At 34.5% G+C, this 27,233-nt stretch overlaps 1 protein-coding gene and 1 pseudogene across 15 annotated transcripts in view; one reads left to right on the top strand and one right to left on the bottom strand.

Annotated features, from left to right (window-relative positions):
* The window catches only part of STAU2 (staufen double-stranded RNA binding protein 2), a 306,645-nt gene that overhangs the window by 24,805 nt on the left and 254,607 nt on the right, over window positions 1-27,233 (top strand). For 7 of the 15 annotated variants that reach the window (XM_019453285.2, XM_019453286.2, XM_019453287.2 and 4 more), the window contains 2 exons: window positions 10,019-10,149; window positions 26,079-26,238. In XM_019453285.2, the coding sequence (XP_019308830.1) occupies window positions 10,036-10,149; window positions 26,079-26,238 (274 nt within the window). In that variant the 5' untranslated portion in view covers window positions 10,019-10,035. Of the gene's footprint in view, window positions 1-4,428; window positions 4,558-10,018; window positions 10,150-26,078; window positions 26,239-27,233 lie in introns of those variants that run through there. The other 8 variants (XM_019453291.2, XM_019453289.2, XM_019453295.2 and 5 more) reach the window with 2 other exon arrangements.
* Window positions 24,051-24,163, bottom strand: LOC128775407 (U6 spliceosomal RNA; annotated as a pseudogene).

Raw genomic sequence — 27,233 nt, 5'->3', positions numbered from 1 at the left:
AATTTCCCAAATGTTTGGAAATTAAATAGCATGTTTATAAATAATCCATTGTTAGAAGAAATCAAAAAAGAAATTGGTAAATATTTTAAACTGAATGAGGATAGAAACAACATTTTAAAAGAATGCTAAAACAGAGGGAAATCTATAGCTTTAAATATCTGTATTAGAAAAGAAGGCAAATCTCAAATGACTTCAGCTTCTATCTTAAAAAACTAGAAAAAAGAAGAGTAATTTAATCTCAAAGGAAGCAGAAGAAAATAGTAGATAATCTGAATAGCTCCCTATGATTTAAAGAAATTGAAATTGTAGTTAAAAGTCTGCCCACAAAGAAAACTCCAGGTCCAACTAGTTTCATTGGTGAATTGCACAAAACACTATAGGAAGAAATACTATCATTTCTATATCATCTTTTCTAAAATATTTGAAGTGGAGGGAATATTTTCCAAAGCCTATGATGCCAGCATTGCTGGGGAACCAGAACCAAAGACATTATAAGAGAACTTTAGAATAATACTACTTGCAAGCATAGATGCAAAACATTTAAGCCAAATTTCAGCAAATCAAATTCAACTGTGTATTAAAAGGTTAATATGTCATGACCACTTGGGGTTTATCCCAGGAATGCAAGGTTGGTTTAACATTCAAAAAAACCCATATAATTCACCATATTTACAAACTAACAAGTAAAAATCATGGTGTGGAAAAATCACTTGACTAATCCAGTAACCTTCCTGATTGAAAAAAAAAAAAAAAAACCTTTACAAAACTAAGAATAGAAGTGGGATTCCTCAATCTGATAATGGACATTCATGACAAACCTAATTTGCTGACATTGTACTTATCGGTGAAAGGTTAAATACTTTCTTTATGATACAAGGAACAAGAGAGAGATGTTTACTTTTACCATCTTATTGAATATTGCCCTGAGGTTCTAGCTAGTGCAATCAGGGAAGAAAAAAAATGTTATTCACATGAGAAAGGAAGGAATAAAACTATCCTTATTCACAGATGGCCTGACTGTATATGTAAAAATCTCACAATACTATTAGCACCAGTTGAATGAGTTTAAGGATACAAGATTAATATACAAAAATCAGTTGTGTTTCTATAAAGTAGCAAGGAACAATCAGAAGTTCAAGTAAAAAATACCATTTACAACAATACAAAAATATGAAATACTTACTGATTAATCTGACAAAATATGTTAAAGAAAATTGAGAACTACAAAATACTGTTGAGAGAAAGCAAAGGATACTGAAATAAATTGAGAGATACAGTTGTTCCTTATTCACAGATTTTGTATTTTCTTTTTATTTTTTATTTAAAAAAATTTTTTTTAAATATTTATTTCTGAGACAGAGAGAGACAGAACATGAGCTGGGGAGAGGAGAGAGAGAGACACACACAGAATCAGAAGCAGGCTCCAGGCTCCGAGCTGTCAGCACAGAGCCCGACGTGGGGCTTGAACTCACAAACCATGAGATCATGACCTGAGCCGAAGTCGGTCGCTCAACCGACTGAGCCACCCAGGCGCCCCTGTATTTTCTTTTTAATGTTTATTTTTGAGAGACAGTGAGACACAGTGTGAGTGGGTGAGGGGCAGAAAGAGGGACACAGAATCTGAAGCAGGCTCCAGGCTCTGAGCTGTCAGCACAGAGCTCAATGTGGGGCTCGAACCAGGGAACCATGAGATCATGACCTGAGCCGAAGTTGGACGCTTAACCGACTGAGCCACCCAGGCGCTCCACAGATTCTGTGTTTTGAGTTGACCTATTTGCTGAAATTTATTTCTAATCCCCAAATCAATACTTGGAGTGCTTTGCAGAGTGGCACAAAATTTGAGTTGCCTGATATGCGCAGTCTGAATTCAGGATGAACAAGGTGACATTCTGTTTTCTTGTTCTAGCTGTCATGCATTAAGCAGGTGTCCTTGGTTTATTTAGTGCCACATTTTTAGCATTTTTGTGGGTTTTTTTGTTGGTGATTTAGCTGTTTAAAATGGCTCCTAAGCGTGGAAGTGCTTTGTAGTCTTCCTAAGCATAAGAAAGTTGTAATGTACCTTATGGAGAAGATACATGTATTTAGATAAGCTTTGTTCAGGCAAAGGTTACAGTGCTGTCAGCTCTGAGTTTAGTGTTAATGAATCAACGATATATACTAGATAGGGGGTCTTCAACCAGAAACACACATAAAACTAGGTTATGTATTGATTGAGAACAATGTTATGACCAGTGGTATGTAGGAACCTGTCTTTCCCCTAGCAGCAGTGGTTTAGTATTTGATAATTCACTGTTCATGGTGACATTCTAGAACATAATTATCATTAGATATTATTATTCCAGTAATGAGAATTAGTTGTGTATCTTGTACATGAGTTGGAAAACTCAACTTTGTTAAAATGTTGATTTTCACCAAATTAATCTATAGATTCAAGGGACTTCTCTAATTTTTGCAGGCATGTTTGCCTAAAATAAAATTCATATGTAAATATGAGAATTTAGAATAGCCAAAATAAATGTGAAAAAGAACAGTGTTGGGGGACAATACTACCTAATTTCAAGAAATACTATAGGGGCGCCTGGGTGGCTCAGTCGGTTAAGCGTCCGACTTCGGCTCAGGTCATGATCTCACAGTTCGTGAGTTCGAGCCCCGCGTTGGGCTCTGTGCTGACAGCTCAGAGCCTGGAGCCTGCTTCACATTCTGTGTCTCCCTCTCTCTCTGCCCCTTCCCTGCTCATGCTGTGTCTCTCTCTGTCTCAAAAATAAATAAACATTAAAAAAAATTTAAAAAAAAATGGGTAAAATATTCAGGTGGACACTTCACTATGGGATAAATACAGAGAATGTGTCAAAGATGAAAAGATGATCAACATCAGTAGTCAGTAGGGAAATGCAAATTAAAACCACAGTGAGATACCATTACACAGCTATTAGAATGACTAAAGTTATGAAGGCTGACCATATCAAATGTTGGTAAGGCTACCATATTTTAGCTGTGTTTAAATCCCAAGGTGGCTTCCTTTGTAAAAGTTAGGGATTGTAGACATGACACGGCCTGCTTTAAGTTAGGTTCTTGAACATCTTCTTGTTTACAGAACCGTGGTGGCCCTGTAAAGACTAGAACGGACAACAGCAATTAGAGTCTAAGACTTTTACACTATAAATCATTCCCTACTTTTGGTATGACTTTGTAAAATAACTTTTTTAATACAAAGCTTAATCTGTATGTTTAGTGTAAAAAAGGTAGAACAGTGGGATACTTGAAAGTAGAAAGTGAAGAGTCCCTCTGTTCCCTGCCAGTTCCATTTCTCCCTTAATACACAGGCACATGTTTGATGTAAAAAAATAAAAATAAGACTGGACAGTAGGCTGTTGTATCTGTTTTTCTTTCGACCTCTTGTAATGTTTCCCATGTCAGTGCATAAGCTCTGTACCTCATCTTTGCAAGGTTGCACATCCCATTGTAGTTTATTTAATTACTTATTGATAGGTAAATATTTAGCTTGTTTATAATTCTTGGTAATACAGTCTTGCTATACAGATTGTCACTGTGTATATTTTATGTGAGTCTGTAGAATTGCTGTTTTAAAGATAGATGCAAATGAAACTATAAACAGTGTTGTCAGATTGCTCACTAGAAGGTTTGTACTAAGTTATATTTGCATCAGTAGAGTTTGCATCCATTTTCCCACATCCTGGCCAATACTTACATGATCATTTTTTCATATATATCAGTTTAATATGGTAAGTTACATTTCACTGGAATTCGATTTTTCATTTGTTTAGACGTTAGTTTTTTGAATAGATGTGTTCACTCAAATTATATTGTGGGTTGATTGTGCATACCTTTGTCCCTATTCCTATTGGATTAAAAAATCGATTCATATCATCTTTGTATTTTATACTTGTTAAACAATTTTTCTTTACATGTTGCAAGTATTTCTCCAGTTTGTAGACATTTTTAGCGTCATTTATGGTACGTTTTGCTCTATGGAAGTTTTATATTTTTATGTTGTTAAATCTGTCAGTTTATCCCACTGTGGCTTCTAGGTTTCTCTTCTTATCTAGAAAAGCCTTCTGCCTTACAGGATTATGACAAGTATTTAGCCAAAGTTTCTTGTGCTTTTGCCCTATTTTTATATTTGCATTTTAATACTTAGGGAATTTATTTTTGTGTTTATATGAGGTAGGAACTTAAATTTTTCCCTAATAGGCAATTATATCAGAGGAGTTTGATTCTTGGATAGTGATTTTGCTTGGACAACCTTAGGTTATAGTCTAATTCGAAGTTATAAGGTTTGTTTTAGTTATAAATATGGATAAGTAATTCTGTTTCTCCTAGAAGGCAAGAACCTGTAGAAGGTAAATATCTTTGCTTTTTTGACTCTGTGTTTTTTTTTTTCCCCCCCTTTATTTACTTGGGAATTAGGATGAGTCACTTCCAATAGCAGGGCATAGGGGAAGGGAAGCCAGCAAAGAGACATAGACACTGTGTCCAAGTCATTTCTGGGACCAGGGATGGAAACGGATTCTTCTGTGGAGAGACTTGCCTTGGCAGGTGAGGTAGACCAAGACTTTATTAGCAACAGCTCTGGCTGCAATTTAACTACTTTAAAAATGTTGCTATTGTGAGTTCTGGCTTAGGAAACTTTTGGTGTTTTGATGGATTCTGGTCAGTTTTTTCTGTGCTTTCCTTCTATGCATTCTATTTTCTGCTAATGATCTACTTGTATTTGATGGAATGTGATGTTTTCTGTGCTTTCTCCTGCATGTGTGCTTAGACAGGCTTGGATTGTCTTTCTCTCTTCTCCCCTTGCTAGCTTGGTGAATTCCCACTTTCTTTAATATAATCACCACCTCTTAAAACCTGCCTTTCAATCCCTCCTCCACCTAAGAAGTCCCTGTAACAGCCTTATTGTAGCACTTACATTGTAGTATTGTATTTGTTTATTATATGTGTCTGTTTCTTGTACCCTTCTGAGCTCTTTTGGGACAGGGATTTTTGCTTGTTGATTGAAAAGTCTGAGCTACATTATTTTCATATAGTGTGAAGATTTAAGTCCCAGAGAGGACATTTTATAAAGATATAAAAAGTAGGGTATATCTCAAAAAGAATAGAGTATATCTACTTTTTGTTGCCTGTGCTGGTACTGTTAAATATCTATTTACCAGTGTTACTTACCAAAGTTATGGAGAATTACATGTAAACAAATTTCATATCAACAAAAATAGAATATTCCAAAACAAATATGACAAAAATGTTTTTTTATATCACAGCTGGGAATTTTTCAGAGGAAACAAACTTCTGATGTTATAAGTCAATGGAAAACATAACAAATAACATGTTTCTTACAGAATGTTAAGTCTATTTGTATGAATAAAGTCAGTGTATCCTAACAGATTTAAGTTTATTTTTTGAGAGAGAGAGAGAGAACAAGGAAGAGGCAGAGAGAGAGGGAGAGACAATCCCAAGCAGACTCTGTGGGTGCAGAGCCTGATGCAGGGCTTGATCCCACGAGCTGTGAAATTCATGACCTGAGCCAAGACCAAGAGTTGGACTCTTAACTGTCTGAGCCACCCAGGTGCCCCTAGAACATTTTAAGCTAGAATATTTTAGTTTGGAAGGCTGTGAAAAAGGGTTTATAAAAACTGTATCAATGTTTTCATAATTTGATGATGTTTTAACAAATTGTTTTTAATCAGAATAATAATAGATTCTTGTCATTGTGTGTCTTGCATCATCTCATTCAACTCATACTATTATATAGTAGTATAAAAACAACTATTCTTTCTGTTTTGCTGTCTAGGAAAGTGAGTTTTCGGTACTTTCTCGAAGTCATATAGCTATCAGTAAGTGGCAGAGATGTCCAAACAGGATCCTAACCATCATAGGGCAGTTGCTCTCTCAAAATGGTCAAGACTTAGATTGTGAAATCCATTATCATTAATGTAATTTAATTATTTTTTTGCATATGAGGTAAATATTTTATTTTTTAATTTAAAAAGTTTTTAAAAATCTAATTTATTGTCAAATTGGCTTACATACAACACCCAGTGCTCATCCCAATAAATGCCCTCCTCAATGCCCATTATCATTAATTTTATTTACTTCTAAGTAGACTTCTGTTCCAGCCACCTGACTGACTTGAAGCCTATTTCAAAATATCTTCAGGGAGGACATTCTTAGGTCTCTTGAAAATGTATACCTGTGCAACAGTGTATGTATTTCTCACTTTTTGCAATGTTGACTTTTCTAAAAAGTTAGATAGAAAGCTAATTTGTGGATCTCAACTTTAATAGACCAATTTGTTTTGTAGTTTGATAAATGCTTTATTAAAATTTTGGTCTAACTTTTAATTATTGCTCTACTCTGTCAAGTAGTTAATAAGATTTGTGATTAGATAGAGGAATATCTATTCAAAATAAAGTTCTAACCACTTTGTAAAATAAACAGTTACAACTAGGACTAATTAGTTGTAAATTTAATAAGTTTAAACCTTTGAATTTTAGTTATAAAGCTTTACCTAAGTGAGATCCTTTGTGCATTTGCATACCTTTCACACCAAAACCTCAGTTATACATTAAAATGTTTTACTGGATGCATGTTCTTTTTATGAAGCAGAGAATCAAAGTTAATGGAATGTAAGTTTAACACCATGTTATTAGTTGGTACTTTTCTTAAAGGATTTAGATCAGGTTTTCTAACCAAACAAGTATACAGAGCTATAAACTTACCATTTTTTAAAAATGTTTATTTATTTTGAGAGTGAGAGAGTGTGCAAGCAGGGGAAAGGCAGAGAGGGAGCGAGAGAGAGAATCCCAAGCTGGCAGCGCAGCGTCCTATGTGAGGCCTCTGTTTCACAAAGTGCGAGATCATGACCTGAGCAGAAGTCAAGAGTCAGATACTTAACTGACTGAGCCACCCAGGTGCCCCTATACTTACCATTTTAATCACATTTTAATATATTAAAAGCCTATGCTATTAAAATTTTTCACTATAAAATTGTAACATTATGCTTGCTGTGCTGCTAATAATTTTTGCATTGTAGAAGGTGAATGTGTAGCATTGTTGAGTTATGAAAATTGTATAGTAGTATAAATGCTATTAAACTGTTATGGAAAATTGGCTGATTTTTATCAGACTTTAGTATTTCTCATTTTTAACAAATTGTCATTTTTCTTTTGCTTTTTGATATTCAGTTATCTGTGTTACCTATTGTACTTGAGTTATTTAATGCCATGGTATGTAAGGACTGAAATTAGTTGTGGTCCAGGTCACTTTGTATTTTATATAGTGACTGACTTTCTGGTACAATTTATAAAATTCACGGTGGAATAAGTAAGATGCAGATTTCCTCAAACCTCTCTTGACTTACTCTTGTCTTTTTTGTGCTGTTCCAAAAAGTAATAATTACTGTTTTTTTATTTTGTTTTTGTTTTTTGCTTTTTTGTTTTGCAGGCCACGTAGGGTGTGGTTTAATTGTAGAATCAGCTGCCAGCTGTATTGGTCCTACAGGTGGTTGGCTTAGGTTCTCTTTTACTTGTGCCTTACTAGGTATTTATGTAGTTTTTTAATCAAATAATTTCTTAACTGTAATGATTGTGATCAAATTATTGTACTACATTTTTGGCCCTATAAAGAGTATTAAAAAGTTAAGAGAATACTGTTTTGTCCATTAAACTTGCCACAGAAAGTTTATAGATAAAGTTCCTAAAACCAGCTATTTCCATTCATTTAATGTATGCTCCACACATGGTGGCTACAGTTTTGTTGGGCAGAAAGTAATCCACTTGCGTGTTTTATGCTTAGATTTTAAAGTGTTGCTTAGTACTGATTTGTAGGGGATGAAAGAAAACTAAAAAGCAGTTAATGTGTCTGTAAATGAGATGAAGGAATAACATAGGATAAAATAATTTAATATAGTATTAGGAAAATAATTTGAAGCTGTAGTATTTAGATTACTATACATTTAAAAATCTTAATGTCAAGATAATCTGGGGGTTAAGTAGGATAGATTTATTACCCTTATTTTGCAGGTGAAGCGTAGAAGGCTTAGTTTAATTAAGTAAGAATCATTAAGACCTTACAGGTTAGGGAAGGATTTCTTAAATAAGACATAGAAAGCAAAGATTGGTGAATATAATTTATAAAACAATCAATTAAAAAAAAGATGGAAGCAATTCCCAAAAAAGGAGGCCCAAATGATCAATAATATGAAAAGATGATTATCTTCACTAGGAAAATGGGAATGCAAATTAAAATAATGGGATAACAAAAAATGTCAAATATCAGATTATCAAAAACTAAAATGCCTGACCATTCAAGTTTGAGGGGAAGTGGTAATTCTCATACTGCTAGGGGAAGGTAACATGGTATAGTCACTCTGCGTGCCATTTGGCAACATGTTTTTACTCGTAAGAGTAAAGAATTGAAGCAACCTAAATGTCTATTAGTAGGGGAAGGGATTAAAAAACCAATATGATATTGTGATAGAAATTATTATTATTATTTTTTAAGTATTTTTTTATTTTTAACATTTATATATTTTTGAGAAACAGAATGTGAGTGGGGGAGGGGCAGAGAGAGGGAGACACAGAATCCGAAGCAGGTTCCAAGCTCTGAGCTGTCAGCACAGAGCCTGATGTGGGGCTTGAACCCACGAATCAGGAGATCATAATCTGAGCCGAAGTTGGAGGCTTAGCTGACTGAGCCGCCTAGGCTCCCTGTGATGGAAATTATACAGCAGTTAAAAGTAATGCAATGATTTATATAAGTGATAATATCAAAAACATAATTGAAGATTGAAGAAAGTAAGTTATTAAAATTATGTTAATATTATGTTATTACTATTATGTTAAATTATGTTAATATTACTATTAATGTGACTACAAAACCATGTGTATATGTATACATGTATATCAAGACTATATGTTTTTTCGTGGACATACATGCATGCATATATAAACGTATTTTAAAATATCCCAGAGGGATATATTCTAAATTTTTTTTTTAATGTTTACTTAATTTTGAGAGAGAGAAGGAGACAGAATCTGAAGCAGGCTCCAGGCTCTGAGCTGTCAGCACAGAGCCCGATGCTCGGCTGGAACTCAAAAACTGCGAGATCATGACCTGAGCCGAAGTCGGATGCTTAACTGACAGAGACACCCAGGCGCCTCCCAGAGGGATATATTCTAAATTCATATAGTAGTGGTTTCTGCAAAGGATAAAGGGAGCTTAACTGGAATATAATACTTTTCTTTTAATAAAATTAAAACAGTCATGGAACAACTAATTTCAGTTCTAGGTGGTAGGGACATGGACATTGGTTAAATTATCCTTTTTTGCTTCTTTTAAAATTTTGTTAGGAAAAAAAAAAGAAAAGGAAGTTGCTAAAAAATAATAGTTGGAAGAGCTAGTACTTAGACTTGATTCCCAAGTCTAGAGCTCTTACAGTTAATATGCTGCCTCAAAATTAGAAGGAAAAAAAATCAGACCAAAAGATAAAAAAGGTTGGGGCACCTGGCTGGCTGTTGGTAGAGCATGCAGCTCTTGATCTTGGGGTCATGAGTTTGAACCCCATGTTGGGTGTAGAGACTTCCGAAGAAATAAACTGGAAAAAATGATTTAAGAAGGTAGAAAGAATTTAGTTTTATGGTAATAAGAATTGGGAGAATTGTGTTTATTATAAAATTTTTTTGAGAGGAAAGGGAAGTTATAAATTAAAAATTATTATAATATAATTTAAAAATCTTTAAGCATGTTGTTATCAAAAAATATAGAGAGGGCAACTTAGGTACTTAGGGAGAAAGTTACCTTAATTTACTGTTTAAAATGTGGTACATATTTCTGTTGCATGTAATGGAAGACTTTAGATGATTTGATTTTTTTATATAAAATTCATGAAAATAATTTAATCCAAATTTACAATCTAACTTCAATCGAAAAAAGTCAAAACTAGCTTTTCATCCATTTTGTAAAGTCATTCTTCACAAAAACTTTACAGCCTTTTTATTTACAGCTTCTCTCCAAGATAAAATGGCAAACCCCAAAGAGAAAACTCCAATGTGTCTGGTAAATGAGTTAGCCCGTTTCAATAGAGTCCAACCCCAGTATAAACTTCTGAAAGAAAGAGGGCCTGCTCATTCGAAGGTAAGGTTATGAAGAGAGGTGGTGAGACATGCTTATCAAAGTCTATCAGATTTGTCATCTCAGGTTTTAATTGTGCTTCATTTTGTGGGGGAGGGGCAGCAGGTTACCTGAAGGCTCTTAGTCCTATTTTACCAATGTTTAGAAGTCTGTAACTAAACAATTTTATAGCTCATTATGGTTTACAAAGCTCTTTCAGATACAGTACTTCACAAAAATCTTAATGAATCATGAAATGTGAATTTTTGATTTCTGTTTTGTAAATTAGGCAGAGAAAAGTTAATTGGCTTGCTTAATAGTAGTTCATAAGTGCCAGTGCCAGCACTTGAATATGTGTTCTTTGGCTCCCAAGTGCAGTATTCTTTCCATGAAATTATAACTGCTAAAGTAAAAATGGAGACAGAGGAAATCTAGCAACAGTTACCTAGTGAGACATCTTTCCCAATGTGATATGGAATTCTAAGTTATATCATTTATAAAAGTTGTATATACCAGTTATTATTGTTTATACATTCATGTATAATATTGTTCTCTTAAGTGGAAAAGCAGCTTATATTTATATATATAACTTCATGCATATATGTTTGTATGTATACATGTTACAAAGAAGTTTATAATCAATGCATTTATGTTTGAACTCTATTCATATGTTTTAAAAAATCTCAGTTGTACACAGATTTCTTTGATACATTTTGAATCATGGATTTGAAGGTTACGATAATTTTCATAAATTTTTGTATGTTGAAGTAATTGATTCTGTAAAAGTTGGTTAATCTGTATAAAGCAGCTGGCTATTTATTATTTGTTTTCTAGCACCTCCTTCAAAGTAAGGAATAGAAGATGAAACTCAAATCCATTAATTCAGTTCCCTGTTAGAAGCTTTTATGAAGATTTCTTGTCAACAGTTTAATTTATTCATAAACTAATGATTTATGAATATGATATGATTTATGATTCATATCATTTGTGTAGAGAAAAAAGTTGTGGCCTTAAGTCATTTATCCTGACTCTCTTTTAGACGCATTAATTCATATTCATTTCATACTCTTTCTGCCCTTAATCACATTGAACTGTTTGCATTTCTTAGAATGTTTCATGTTTTTTTCATATCTCTCTCCTTTGCCTATCTTGTAGCGCCTCCCTTCCTTGAGGGCCTTTTGTTCTTATTCATTTTTGAACACTTAGGTCACATACCACATCTTCTAAACTTCCGTGAAACTTCTCTGATCCCTGCCCTGGGCTTTCAGGAGGACCTGCCTTATGCAGGTGTAGACATTGTTGTGCTGTATGTAATGATGTATGTTGATCATTAGTCTTGTACTAGACTGAGCTTCTTTAGTGTTAATAAATACTTTATTCTTTTGTATTTTATGGTTCCTCTGGTGTCTGTCTTCGTAGCTCCTCATTTCTAATTCCAGGAATTCTTCCTTGAGATAGCTCTTCAGCTTTGAATTTCATGTGAATAGACTAACCTCCGCGTCCTCACATGGTTGTCATTTTGCTCACCTCTGGGTGGTTCCATTATGTTTCTCATGCCTCACTTTTACTCCGACTCATCATGTATTAATTTTTGTTGATTTCACTGTCTACAAAGATTATTGTTCCAACATGCTGACATTTCAGTTTCTTGGGCTTTTCTTATTATCTTGCTTCCATTCTCCTTCAGCCACTCATTCCTGTGATCATATTATTGACATTATCATTACCAATAATTGCAAGGCCCTCCAAAATTTTAATCTCAAGCATTCATCTCTCTCTTACACCTCCTAACTTTCTAGTTCATTCCCTCTATTTGACTTCAGTAGTTCTTCCACACCACAAATCCATTGATTTCTACCACTCTTTTACTCTTTCTCACTTCCCTCAGTCCTCACCTAGTTCTTAACCAGCTTAAATTCCATATACCTTGTATAGACCCTCAGCAGTTTTGCTTCCCTTGGTTAGCACTTGCTTGGCAAAATCCCGGCCTAAATCCAAACTCTGCCTTTCCTTCTGCACTGTGGATGGACTACCTGTAGGGCGGCCAGCCCCTCTCTTTCTGTGCTAGATCCCAACTCCTCTCACCTATTCAAGGCTATTCCTCTAGCTTTCCCTCTCCTTCCCTCCCCTCCCTTTCTTCAATGTCATCAATTTCCCTCTCTAAAGGACCAGGTTTGTTGTGATCCACCTTCTGGTTTCTAGACAGTCCCAGGACTCTCTTGGGTTCTAAGAAGATTTGGGGATTCTTTTGCCAACCTGTGTTATTGCTCAGGGTGCTTTGGTCATAGACCACCCTATTTAGCTGTAGCTCATTTTTTTTTAAAAGAGAAAGTACTAAAATAATTAGCAGATTCCTAAAGGAAATATAACATTTATGAGTCTAATTTTCATTATTAGTGTTAGAATTAATTTGCTGGGTCTGGATCCCTTTTGTGGAAAGCAAAGTCACTTTCATTGATGTATGTCTATCAGTAGTTTTGAGACATGTAATGTATTTTAATGAACTAAATGATTATCTCTGGCATCAAAAATTTAAACATAGCTCTAACTCATTTGTTTTCTTGGGACATTAACCAGTTATATGACAATATACATATTTGTGTATGCATGCATATATGTTTTTATGTTATATACACACACACCTACAGTAGTGGTTCTCAACCTTGGTTGTTCATTGAAATCACAAGGAAGCTTTAAAAAATACTTATGCCTGAGTCTTAACCTCAGAAATTCTAATTTGATTGGTCTTGGATGAGGCCCAGACATCAAGATTTTTTTTTTTTTAAGCACTCAAGATGACTCACATGTGCACCCAGAGTTGAGAAACATAAATGTCTTCAAGGTAGTGTGGAATTATCTTTTCATACATACTTCTTGATCGGAAATAGTGATCTGTCTTATGTTTACATGCTTTCCTCTTTCCCACACTGAGTCTTATAGAATCTAAGCAGCTTATGGCAACTTTTTTTTTTTTTTAATTTTTTTTTTTTTTTAACGTTTTTATTTATTTTTGAGACAGAGAGAGAGCGTGAACGGGGGAGGGTCAGAGAGAGAGGGAGACACAGAATCTGAAACAGGCTCCAGGCTCTGAGCAGTCAGCACAGAGCCCGACGCGGGGCTCGAACTCACGGACCGTGAGATCATGACCTGAGCCGAAATCGGACGCCCAACCGACAGAGCCACCCAGGCGCCCCAGCTTATGGCAACTTTTAACCTATGACTATTAAATAAAAAATTACAATGTTTTCCTTGCCCTCTTTTGTTTCTCTGCTCACTTTCAAGTTTAATTCAGAAGTAATTTAGTACACCTTATGTTAGTGTGAGTTACTGTGATATTGCTGTATATCCTAGGTAACTAAATACAGTTCTTCATTTTTTTTATGGATTGTTGTTTGGATTTTTCATATCTCTAAAGAAGGCTATTATAATGTGAGTATAAAGAAAAGAGCCAGAAAGAACACAGAATGGTATTTTCTTCTTTTCCTTTATTTCCCTATTTTGAGAAGTTGTTGGTATGCATGAGTTAAGTGTTGAGAAAGCTCCAGGAGCGGCACTTCAAGGAGGTTTACTTTGGAGTAGCTTTATTATTGAGGGAGACCGTATCATCCAGTGGTCTTGAAGCCAGATAGTCCTTTTTTTTTTTTTTTTAAATCTTAGCTAGATTTGTCAGGCTTGATTTTTGCCCTACATTATCCAGCTAATGTAGCCTTGAGAAAGTAATTTAGAGTTTCAGTTGTCTTATCTGTAATTTTAGAAATTATGATATCTGTTCTAGTGTGGTGTAATGGAAGGATGATTTATAAATTCTTGGCAACTATGTTGATGATGGGAGTACTCAGATAATTATGTCATTGCTTGTTAGTAGTATATATGATTAAAAAAATCATTGGTAAAATATCTATTGAGTGTTTGCTATGTGACAGGCACTTTGCCTTTATTGGAGCTTCCTACTCTGGTGTCTTCTCTGATGATGTTTCTTTTTGGATATTGTGGATACAAGTCCTGTATTAGATATATGTTTGGCAAATATTTCCCCCTACTCTGTGGTTTATCTTTTCTTTTTTTTAACAGTATCTTTTGAAGAGCAGTAGTTGTTAATTTTGATGAATCCCAATTTCTTCATTTGTTCTCTGTATAGATTGTGCTTTTGGCCTCATGTCCAAGAAATCTTTGGCTCATCAAAGATCATAAGATTTTCACGACATTTTTTCCTAGATATTTTATCACTTTAGGTTTGACATTTAGGTCTTACATTTAGATCTAATTGCCGTTTTGTGTTGCTTTTTGTATGCCATGTGAGATATGGAAGAAGGCTTATTTATTTCTTTGTAGATGCACGTCCAGTTGTTGACGAGATTACCCTTTCTTCACTGCATCACTTTTGCACTTTTGTCAAAAATCAGCTGTCCGTATATATGTTTATTTCTGGAGTCTGTTCTATTCTGTTGATTTGTTTTCTCATCTTTATGCAAATGCTGTGTTTTGTTTGCTGTGGTTTTCTAATTCTTGAAATCTGGTAGTATTATCCCTCTAATTTGGTTCTTCTTTTTCAGAATTGCTTCTTTGCATTTTTATATAAATTTAAAGTCAGCTTGTCTGTTCTATGAAACACCCTGCTGGGATTGTGAATAGAACTGCTGTGAATCTGTAGCTCAGTTTGGGGCAAATTAACATGGTAGAAAAATTGAGTCTTCCAACCTGTGAACAAAGTATCTCTCATTTATCTAGACATTATTTAATTTCTTTCAACAATATTTGTAGTTCTCAGTAGACAGGTATTTTATGTCTTTAGGTTTATGCTTAAATATTTCATATTTTTGATGCTATTTTAAAAATTTCAATTTCTTTAAATTTTTTTTTTAATCATTTTTGAGAGACAGACAGAGACAGAGCACAAGCAGGGGTGGGGCAGAGAGAGAGAGGGAGACACAGAATCCAAAGCAGGCTCCAGGCTCTGAGCTGTCAGCACAGAGCCCAATGCGGGGCTCGAACTCATGAACCGTGAGATCATGACCTAAGACGAAGTCAGATACTTAACTGACTGAGCCACCCAGGTGCCCCTAAAATTTCAATTTCTTTTTTTCTTTTGATGTTGACATTTGATTGATTTGATTTGATTTTTTTAAAATATAATTTATTGTCAAGTTAGCTAACATACAGTGTATATAGTGTGCTCTTGGTTTCAGGAGTAGATTCCCATAATTCATCGCCTACATACAACATCCAGTGCTCATCCCAACAAGTGCCCTCCTCAATGCTCATCACCCATTTCCCCCCTCCCCCACCTCCCCCCATCAACCCTCAGTTTGTTTCTCTGTATTTAAGAGTCTTTTAAGGTTTGCCTCCCTGTCTGTTTGAAACTATTTTTTTCCCCTTCCCTTCCCCCATGGTCTTCTGTAAAGTTTCTCAAATTCCACATATGAGTGAAAACTTATGATATATGTCCTTCTCTGACTGACTTATTTCATTCAGCATGATACCCTCCAGTTCCATCCACATTGTTGCAAATGGCAAGATTTCATTCTTTATCATTGCCAAGTAGTATTCCATTGTATATGTAAACCACATCTTTTAAAATTTCAATTTCTAATTGTTCTTACTGATTTTGGTACCATATAAAAAGACACCAGTTTTTGTGTATGATTGATGTACTATACTCTGAAATCTTGCTAACCTCACTTATCAGTTCTAGTAGCCTTAAAAAAATTTTTTTAAAAGATTTTATTGGTGGTTCCACATGTCATTTTGAATAAAGACAACTTTAAATCCTACTTTCCAATCTTAATGTCTTTTATTGATTTCTCTTGCCTGATTGGATTGGTTAGAATTTATAGTGCAATGTTGAATAGAAGTGGTTAGAGCAGGTATCTCTAACTTCTTGATCTTATGGGCAATATTGCAGTTTCCCCCCATTAATTATGATATTAGGTGTACCTTTTTTTTTTTTTGTAGATGCTTTGTATCAGATTGAAGAATTCTTTTCTACTTAATATTTACTGAGAGTTTTTAACATGAATAGATGTTGATTTTTGTCATGTTGGTTCTTCTGCATTGATTGAGATGGTAATATATGGTTTTTCTGTTTTTAATCTCAATGTTGTGAATTACATTGATTGATTCTCAGATGTAGAATCTACCCTTGAATTCCTGGGATAAAACACCTAGTTATAATGTATTAAAATACTTAGTTATAATCTCATTTCTATATTGATGGATTCCATTTGTTAATATATATGTATATTTTTAAGTTTTTATTTAAATTCCAGTTAGTTAAAATACAGTATAATATTAGTTTCAGGTGTACAGTGTAGTGATTCTACACTTCCATACAACACCTACTCATCACAACAAGTGCACTACTTACTCCCCATCGCCTATTTTACCCATCCCCCTACCCACCTCCCTTTTGGTAACCATCAGTTCTCTATAGTTAAGAGTCTGTTTCTTGCTTTACCTCACTTTTTCTTTTCTTCCCCCCACCTTTATTCATTTGTCTAGTTTCTTAAATTCCACATGAGTGAAATCATGTGATATTTGTCTTTCTCTGACTTATTTTGCTTAGCATAATACTCTGTAGCTCCATCCGGGTCTTTGCAAGTGGCAAGATTTCATTCCTTTTTATGGCTGAATAAGACTCTATTGTATGTATGTATGTATATGTGTGTGTATCTACATCTATATCTACATCTATATCTATATCATCTAAATCTAAATCTATGTCTATATCTATATCTACATCTATGTATCTGTATCTGTATCAATATCTTTATCTATCTGTCATCTTCTTTATTCACCACTCAGTGGACATTTCAGCTCTTTCCATACTTTGGCTATTGTTGATAATGCTGCTATGAACATTGGGTGTATGTATCCTTTTGAATAAGTATTTTGTATCCTTTGGGTAGAGATTGCACCTAATGGTGCAATTGCTAGATTGTAGGGTAGTTCTGTTTTTTTTTTTTTTTTTTTTTTCTGTTTCAAGTTTTAATTTAAACTCTAGTTAGTTAACATATAGTGTAATATTAGTTTCAGGAGTAGAATTTAGTGGTTCATCACTTACATATAACATTCAATGCTTATCATAAGTGCCCTTCTTTTTTTTCTTTTTTAATTAAAATTAAAAACATTTTAAAGATTTTTTTATTAAAATATTAAAAAAAAATTTAATGTTTATTTTTGAGAGAGGGAGAGAGAGACACAGGAGAGAGAGAATGAGTGGGAGAGGGGCAGAGAGAGGGGACAGAGGATCTGAAGCAGACTCTGCGCAGACAGCAGCAAGCCTGATGTGGGGCTCAAACTCATGAACCGTGAGATAATGACCTGAGTCAAAGTAGGACACTCAAATGACTGAGCCACCCAGGCACCTTAACAAGTGTCTTTCTCTTTATTTATTTATTTTATTATAAATTAAAAAAAAAAAAAACTTATTTAGAGAGAGAGGGAGACAGAGCATGAGCGGGGAGGGGAGGATGGGCAGATAGAGAGGGAGACACAGAATCTGGAGCAGGCTCCAGGCTCTGAGCTGTCAGCACAGAACCTGATATGGGTCTCGAACCCACGAATATCGAGATCATTACCTGAGCTGAAGTTGGACGCTCAACCGACTGACCCACCGAGGGGCCCCATCAACAAGTGTCTTTCTAAATATCTATCGCCCATTTAGCCCATCCTCCTGTCCATCTCCCCTCCAGCAACCCTCAGTTTATTCTCTATGGTTAAAACTGTCTTTTATGATTTGCCTCGCTTTTTCTTTCCCCTATGTTCCTCTGTTTTGTTTCTTAAATTCCACATATGAGTGAAATCATATGGTATTTGTCTTTTTCTGACTGATTTATTTCACTTAGCATAATACACCCTAGCGCCATCCACATTGTTGCAAATGACAAGATTTCATTCTGTTTGATGACTGATATTCCATTATATATATACCACATCTTCTTTATCCATTCATCAGTTGATGGACGTAGGCTCTTTCCGTAATTTGGCTATTGTTGATAATGCTGCTGCAAACATTGGGGTGCATATGCCCCTGCGAATCAGTATTTTTGTGTCATTTGGGTAAATACCTAATAGTTCAATTGCTAGATTGTAGGGTAGTTCTTTTTTTAATTGAGGGACCTCCATACTGTTTTCCAGAGTGGCTGCACTAGTTTGCATTCCCACCAACAGTGTGAGAGGATTCCCCTTTCTCCACATCCTCTCCACATCCAATACCTGTTGTTTCCTGTGTTGTTAATCTTAGCTGTTCTAACTGGTGTGAAGTGATATTTCACTTCATATCTGTATGTCTTCTTTGGAAAAATGTCTATGTCTTTTGCCCATTAAAAAAAATTTTTTTTAATGTTTATTTACTTTTGAGAGAGAGAGAGAGAGAGACAGACAGACAGAGAGAGCGAGCACGAGCAGGGGAAGGACAGAAAGAGAGGGAGACACAGAATCCGAAGCAGGCTCCAGGCTCTGAGCTGTCAGCATAGAGCCAGACACAGGACTTGAACTCACAAATGGCGAGGTCATGACCTGAGCCAAAGTCAGACGCTAAACTGACTGAGCCACCCAGGTGCCCATCTTTTGCCCATTTTTAAACTGGATTATTTGTTTTTCGGTGTTGAGTTTTATAAGTTATTTATAGATTTTGGATATTAGTTCTTTATCAGGTCATTTGCAAATATTTTCTTCCATTCCATAGGTTGCCTTTTAGTTTTGTTTTGTTTCCTTTGCTGTGCAGAAGCTTTTAATTTTGGTGAAGTCCCAATAGTTGATTTTTGCTCTTGTTTCCCTTGCTTCAGGAGACCTATCTAGTGAGAACTTGCTACAGCCAGTATCAAAGAGGTTATTGCCTGTATTCTTCTCTCGGATTTTAATGGTTTCCTGTCTCATATTTAAGTCTTTCATCCATTTTGAATTTATTTTTTTTTTGTATGATATAAGAACATGATCCAGTTTGATTCTTTTGCATGTTACTGTCCAGTTTCACCAGCACCGTTTGTTGAAGAGACTTTTTTCCATTGGATATTATTTCCTGCTTTGTTGAAGATTGGTCATACCATTGTGGGTTCATTTCTGGGTTTTCTATTCTGTTCTATTGATCTTTGTGTCTATATTTGTGCTAGTACCGTACTGTCTTGATCACTGCAGCTTTGTAATGTAGCATTAAGTCTGGAATTGTGATGCCTCCAGCTTTGTTGTTTTGTTTGTTTTTTTTTTTCCCCAAGGTGGCTTTGGCTATTTGGGGTCTTTTGTGGTTCCATACAAATTTTAGGATTATTTGTTGTAAGTCTGTGAAAAATGCTGTGGTTATTTTGATAAGGATTACATTAAATGTGTAGATTGCTTGGGGTAGTACAGGTATTTTAACAATATTTACTCTTCCAGTGCATGAGCATGGAATGTTTTTCCATCTCTTTGTGTAATCTTCAGTTTCTTTCATCATTGTTTTATAGTTTTCAGAGTCCAGATCTTTTACCTCTTTGGTTAAGTTTTTGTTTTTTGGTGCAATTGTAAATGGGATTGATTCCTTGATTTCTCCTTCTGCTGCTTCATTTTGGTGTATAGAAATGCAACAGATTTCTGTATGTTGATTTTGTATTCCGTAATTTTACTGAATTTGTGTATCAGTTCTAGCAAGTTCTGGGGTGGGGGGGGTCTTTTGGATTTTTTTATGTAGAGTATCATGTCATCTGGAAATACTGAAAGTTTGACTTCTTTGCTGATTTGGATACATTTTATTTCTTTGTGTTGTCTGATTGCTGAGGCTAGGACTTCTACTACTATGTTAAATAACAATGGTGAGAATGGACATCTCTGACTTGTTCCTGAAAGTAGAGGAAAAGCTCAGTTTTACCCCATTAAGTATGATATTAACTGTGGTCTTTATTATGTTGAGGTATGTTCTCGGTATGTTCTCTCTAACCTTACTTTGTTGAGGTTTTTTTTTTATCATGAATGGATATTGTACTTTATAAAATGCTTTTTCTGCATCTCTTGAGAGGATCATATGGTTCTTATCCATTTATTTATTTGTTTGTTTGTTATTATGTTTGTTTATTTTTAGAGAGAGACAGAGACAGAGTGAGAATGGGGGAGGGGCAGACAGGGAGACACAGAATCCAAACCAAGCTCCAGACTCTGAGCTGTCAGCACAGAGCCCAATGAGGGGCTCAGACTCACAAACTGTGAGATCATGACCTGAGCTGAAGTCTGACGCTTAACTGACTGAGCCACCCAAGCGCCCCGGTTCTTATCCTTTAATTAATATGGTGTATCACATTGCTTGGTTTATGGATATTGAACCACACTTGCAAATGGGAATAAATCTCACTTGATCATGGTGAAGGATTCTTTTAAGGTACTGTTGGACAAAACACAATTTGATAGTATCTTATTGAGAATTTTGCATCAGTGTTCATCAGGGATATTGGCCTGTAGTTCTTTTTTCGTGGAGTCTTTGTCTGGTTTTGGTGTCAGGGTAATGCTGGCCTCATAGAATGAATTTGGAAGTTTTCCTTTCATTTCTTTTTCTTTGGAATAGTTTGAGAATAGGTATTAACTGTTCTTTAAATGTTTGGTAGAATTCCCCTGTGAAGCCATTTGGCCCTGGACTTTTGTTTGTTGGGAGATTTTTGATTACTGATTCAGTTTCTTTGCTGGGTATCAGTCTGTTCAAGTTTTCTATTTCTTCCTGTTTGTGTTTTGGTAGTTTATATGTTTGTAGGAATATATCCTTTTTTTCCAGGTTGTCCAACTTGTTGGCATATAGTTTCTATAATATTCTCTTATAACTGTATTTCTGTGACATTGGTTGTGCTTTTTCTTCTCACATTTGTGATTTTATTTATTTGTGTTCTTTCTCTTTTTGATAAGTCAGGCTAGAGATTTATCAATTCTATTAATTTTTCAAAGAAACAGCTCCTGGTTTCATTGATCTGTTAGTTTCTATATCATTTAATTTTTGCTCTAAACTTTGTTATTTCCCTTCTTCTGCTGGATTTAAGCTTCATTTGTTTTTCTTTTTCTAGCTCCTTTAGGTGTAAGCTTAGGTTATTTATGTTAGATTTTTCTTGCTTCGTGAAGTAGGACTGTATTGCTATATACTTCCCTCTTGTGACTACTTTTGCTCAATCCCAAAGGTTTTGGGACATTGTGTTTTCATTTTCATTTGTTTCCATGTATTTTTAATTTCTTTTTTGATTTCCTGGTTGACCCATTCATTATTTAGAAGAATGACTTTGTACTCTTGCCGGTTTTTCTTGTGTTTGACCTCATAGTATTTTGGTCAGAAAATATGCATGGTATGATCTCATTCTTTTTGTACTTGTTGAGGCCTGATTTGTGATCAATTATGTGATCTATTCTGGAGAATATCCTATGTGCACTTGAAAAGAATGTGTATTTGGAAGCTCCTGTGTGGTTCAGTCGGTTAAGTGTCTGCTCTTTATCTCAGCTCAGGTCTTGATTTCAGGGTCTTGAGTTGAAGCCCACTGTTGGGCCCCATGATGGGCATGGAGCTTACTTGAAGAAAAACAAGAAAAGAAAATAATGTGTATCCTACTGCTTTAGGATGGGATGTTCTGAATATATCTGTGAAGTCCATCTGGTCCAGGGTATTATTCAACGTCACATTTCCTTGTTGATTTTCTGCTTATGTGATTTATCTGTTGATGTAAGTTGGGTGTTAATGTCCTCTACTATTATTGTTTTATTATCAATGAGTTTCTTCATGTTTGTTATTGTTTTATATATTTAGGTGGTTCCATGTTGGATATATAAATATTTAAAATTACTAAATCTTCTTGTTGGGTAATCCCCTTTATTATGATATAGTCAAGTCCATTTGCATGATAAGTGTTTCTCCATCCCCTCACTTTCAGTCCACAGGTGTATTTAGGTCTAAAATGAGTCTCTTGTGTATAGCATATAAATGGGTCTTGTTTTCTTATTCATTCTGACTCCCTGTGTCTTATGATTGGAACATTTAGTCCATTTACCTCAGAAGAATTATTGATAGATATGTATTTAGTACCATTTTATTACTTGTTTTGTCTTTGTTTCTGGAGATTTTCTCTGTTCCTTTCTTGTCTTTGTCACTTTTGGTTTTTCCTTTCCACTTAGAGAATTCCCTTTAACATTTCTTGCAGGGCTGGTTTAGTGGTCATAAACTCTTTTAGTTTTTGTTTGTCTGGGAAATCTTCATCTTTCCTATTCTGAATGATAGCCTTGCTGGATAGAGTATTCTTGGCTGCAGATTTCTCCCATTCAGCATGTTGAATATATCATGCCACTCCCTTCTGGCTTGCCAAGTTTCTGTTGAGAGATCTGTAGCTCACCTTTTGGGTCTTCCCTTCATGCCACATCTTCTTTATCCATTCATCAGTCGATGGAAACTTGAGTTGTTTCCATAATTTAGCTATTGTATGTATAATGCTGCTGTAAACATTAGGGTACATGTATCTCTTTGAATTAGTATTTTTTTAATTCTTTGGGTTATTACCTAGTAGTGCAATTGCTGGATCATAGGGTAGTTCTACTTTTAACCTTTTGAAGAACCTGTTTCCAGAGAAGCTGCACCTGTCTGCATTCCTTGTTAATATTTTCTGAAGGATTTTTACATTTATCTTTATGAGAGATATTGGTCTGTAGTTTTGGTTTATACTGTTTTTCTTAATAGTATCTTACTCTGACTTTAGTATTCAAGTAATCCTGGCTTCATAGAATAAGTTGAGGAGTGTTCCTCCTTCAATTTTTGGGAAGAGTTTGTGGGAATTGTTATTATTTCTTTCTTAAATACTTAGTATAATTTATCATTAAAACTATCTGGACCTGGAGGTTTTTGTTGTTGTTGTTGTTGTTTGTGGAAAGATTTTAAACTGCAGATTCAGTTTCTTTAACATATATAGTGCTATTCAGGTTACTTATTTCTTCTTGAATAAGCTTAATAATTGTGTCTTTCACAGAATTTAAGTTGTTAAGTTTATTGGCATGAAATTGTTAAAAATACTCCCTTTTTATCTTTTTATTATTTTAAGAATCTGGGGTGATATCACTTCTCTCATTTCCTGATACTGGTAATTTATGTCTTTTTTTTTTTTTTTTTTCCAAGATTAGTCTGTTTATAGGTTTACCAATTTTGTTGACCTCTGCAGTGAACCAGCTCTTGGTTTTATAGAGTTTATTTTATATTTCGTTAATGTTTGCTTTTATCTTTATTACTTTTTTTTTCCTGTTAACTTCAGATTTGATTTGCTCTTCTTTTTCTAGTTTCATAAGATGAAAGCTAAAGCTAACTTATTTGAGACCTTATGTCTTTTCTAGAATAGGTATTTGGTGCTAGAAATTTCCTGTTAGTACTGTTTTAGTGTTACTTTCCAAGATGTGGTGTTTTCATTTTTGTTCAGTTTAAAATACCTTTTAATTTCCCTTTTGATTTAATCTTTTACCCTTTATTTAGAAATGTGTTATTTAGTTTCCAAATGTTTGGAAATTTTCCAGAGATTTTTCTGTTATTAGTTTATAACTTAATTCCATTGTGGTCCGAGAACATACTTTGCATCACTTGAATCCTTTGAATTTATTGAGACTTGTTTTATGGTCCAGAATATTTTATTTCTTGGTGAATGTTTTGTGAGAAATAGAGGACAAATGTACTTGTTAATTGTTATATCACTTATTAAGAGGAGAAGGCATTGAATTTCTGATGTAAATTGTGCATTTTCAACTTCTCTTTGCAGTTCTATTAGTTTTTGCTTCATATATTTTAAAGCTGTGTTACTAGTTGACTAAATGTTTAAAATTGTTATGTCTTCTTGATTAATTGGCCCATTTATCATGAAATAAACTTTGTTATCCTGGGTATTAATCTTTACTCTGAAATCTACTTTGATATTAATATGGCCATTCTGACTTTTCTTTGATATGTTAGCATGGCACATTTTTTTTTCTATCCCATTGCTTTTAAACTATGTCATCCTTGCAGGGGCCATGCTAATCTTTAATCTTCTCTGTATTGTTCCAATTTTAGTATATGTGCTGCTGAAGCGAGGACTAAACTGCGTCTTCATAGTTGAAATGCAGTATTTGTAGGTAGCATGTGGTTGGATTTTGCTTTTGACAGTCTCTACCTTTCTAATGGGGGCATTTACGTCATTTTTTTAAAATTTTCACAACAATCCTATGTGTTCTTTTTAGTGCCATTTTACTAAAGAAGTAAGGAAACAGAAAGAATAAGTCATTTTCTTAACTTTGTATATAGTAAATGGTAAAGCTACCACTTAAACTCATAAACAGTGCGTCCCATGATTCCTACTGGAAATTATTGGGGTTCTTTTAATTTTTTCCAGTTTTATTGAGATATAGTTGACATATAACATTGTATTAGTTTTAGATGTATAATAATCTGGTGGGATTCTGTAGAGAAGTTTCTGAAAAGCAGAGGATTGACTTGGATACATTTGTATTTTATAGAGTGTTTATGTTGATGGTGGTAAGGAGGATAGTGTGAATGGGAAAGTCTTATGTTAAGAGAATGATGTTAGGATGGTCTCATAGTAGTTTAGGAGAGAGAGGTTGATATTCTTTGCTAAGACATTGGCAAAGAGTATAAAGAGAGGAGGCCAAATCTGAAAAATATTTTTGAAGTTGAATCAGTAGTTTGATAGTTGTTTGCAGGAAAGAATGATGAGAGAAATGGAGGAGATAAGTAAGACCACTCAAAGGTGTCTTGCCTGTGAGCCTAGGAAAATAGTGACATCTACAAGATCAGGAGGCAGGAGAGTTTAAATCATACAGACCAATCATAGGGTGAAAAACCAGACAAATCCAGATTATGGCATTCTTTTGTTGTGTTTTTTTCCTTTCATGACATTGACATTTTTGAAGAGTTGAGGCCATTTGTCATGTAGAATATATGCCATTATCTAGGTTTGTCTGATTTTCCCCCTATGATTAGATTCAGGCTAAACATTTTTGGCCAGGAATACCAAATAGTTCTCATTGGGTTGTATCAGGAGGTACATGATACCGTTTGTGTGATTATGGATGATGCTGACTTTAATCAGTTGGTTAGGGTACTTTCTACCTGACCTCCTTTCTACAAATACACATTTATTTCTTAGTAATTGTAATACACATATATTTTTTATTACTTTGTATTCCTACAAATTAGTAAGCTATCTGTGGAGTAAAACAGCAGATTATGTGTGTATTTTATAACTTAATCCTCCATTTTAAAGGTGAATAAGTTTTGGGTTTGTATGGAAATAATGGTGTGGATGGAATGTTTGGATGGCAAGGGAAAGAGTAGGTATGAAATGAAGATGGACAGATAGAACTTTTGTGCCATGCTAGAATGGGAAAAATTAAAGGTTTTTAGCCTGAAGTTGGGGTGTTGGATTTGAGGGTTTTTTTTTTGTTTTTTTTTAGAGAGACATTTGAGAACTACTTATGACATTAAAATTAACAGAATTTGGTGACTGGTTAAATGTTGGTTGTGGAAGATTGAGAGTTTCCTGGTGACACAATATTCAGTAAGGTTGCCTGTTTTTTGACTAGATTGTATTAAGTATAAAATTTAAGGAATTAGATTTTGTAAGTGTTACAGAGACAGGGCCTTGTGGATTTTCTTACAGTTTCTCTTATTCTTTATTCTGCTGTTTTTTTGAGGACTGTTTGAATGCTTAACAATATGAATCTATTTAGGGAAATGATTTCTTCTTGATTTATTCTACCCAAAATGCACACTTAGAGCTGCCACTAAGCCTTCAAATAGGATAGAACAGAATCTGGTACAATCTCTTAAAATTATTTCACTGGTAGAATAAGATTTTTGTTGCAAATAATCTGTAAGGTCACCTCTAGCTCTAAAATTTTGATTCTGTGGTGTATCAGTTTTTCTCTCAGACAGCATATTTTATTTTGTGAAAAAATTTAATGTTTTCTTTGTCTCTTTATGTTTTTCGAAGATGTTCTCAGTGCAACTGAGTCTTGGTGAGCAGACATGGGAATCCGAAGGGAGCAGTATAAAGAAGGCTCAACAAGCTGTTGCTAATAAAGCTTTGACTGAATCTACACTTCCCAAACCAGTTCAGAAACCACCCAAAAGTAATGTTAATAATAACCCAGGTATGGCCCTGACTTGTTTCCTTCTGTTGTGTTGTTGTGTTCTGTATGTGTTATTCTCTGTACTTCTCTTTACAGCAGGCTGCTTGTATAGCTAACAGGTATTAATAGCTCACCTGAAAAAAACTGAATAATAATTAAAGGTGAGAGAATGAGGAACGTCATTGTAATTAAAAATTTGCTTTGTGGATACTCCAAAGATGCATTATTTACATTTTAAATGTTGACAAAAAGACCTTTGGATACAAAGACCAGAGAGTATGACTGAGTTTTGTTTTTTTTTTTAAGTTTTTAATTTTAATTCCAGTTAGTTAACATATGGTGTTATATTAGTTTCAGGTGTATAGTATAGTGACTCAATAATTCTATACATTACTATCTATACAGTAGATATTATATCTATACAATATGTCTATATTGTATTATATCTATGCAATAGATATCACTTTAAGTATTTTTATGATGGAGTAAAAAAAAAAAAAAAAAAGACTTTTTCCTGCCAAAAATGACTCTGTAATGTATTTAACTGGAGTTCCTGTGCTTATGCTCATAATCGCCTGATATTTATTTCTTTCTCATGTGGCATGTGCTAAGTAGACACAGACACTCCTTTCAAGAACTGCTCTTTTTCAAGCTCCATGAATTTCCTATTACTAGTCCTTTTGCTTCTGTTCAGCTGATTTTAGTATTTATTAGGTAAGCTTAAATAAACCAAAATGTTACTACAGTAAAGAAACACACCTGTATTGAAGTCAGTAAGAGATTGTTTCCTTTTATAATTTTTAAAAAATCTCTTCAGATTACCGATTGATCATTAGTGCCACACCACTGCCTCTATGTATTATGCGTTTGCTTTTATATATTTAAGAGATAGAAAACATTTTTCTTTTCTGTGAAGATTTTACAGCTGTGTACATAAAGCATATACATCAGTGGTAAAGATCAAGTACCAAGTGAATAATAACAGCCGTCAGTATTACAAGTAATGATAAACTTGG

The sequence above is a fragment of the Panthera pardus genome, unplaced genomic scaffold, assembly GCF_024362965.1.
Source record: "Panthera pardus isolate Hobbes unplaced genomic scaffold, ASM2436296v1 HiC_scaffold_7, whole genome shotgun sequence".
NCBI lineage: Eukaryota > Metazoa > Chordata > Mammalia > Carnivora > Felidae > Panthera > Panthera pardus.
This window is presented reverse-complemented; position numbering and strand designations above follow the sequence as displayed.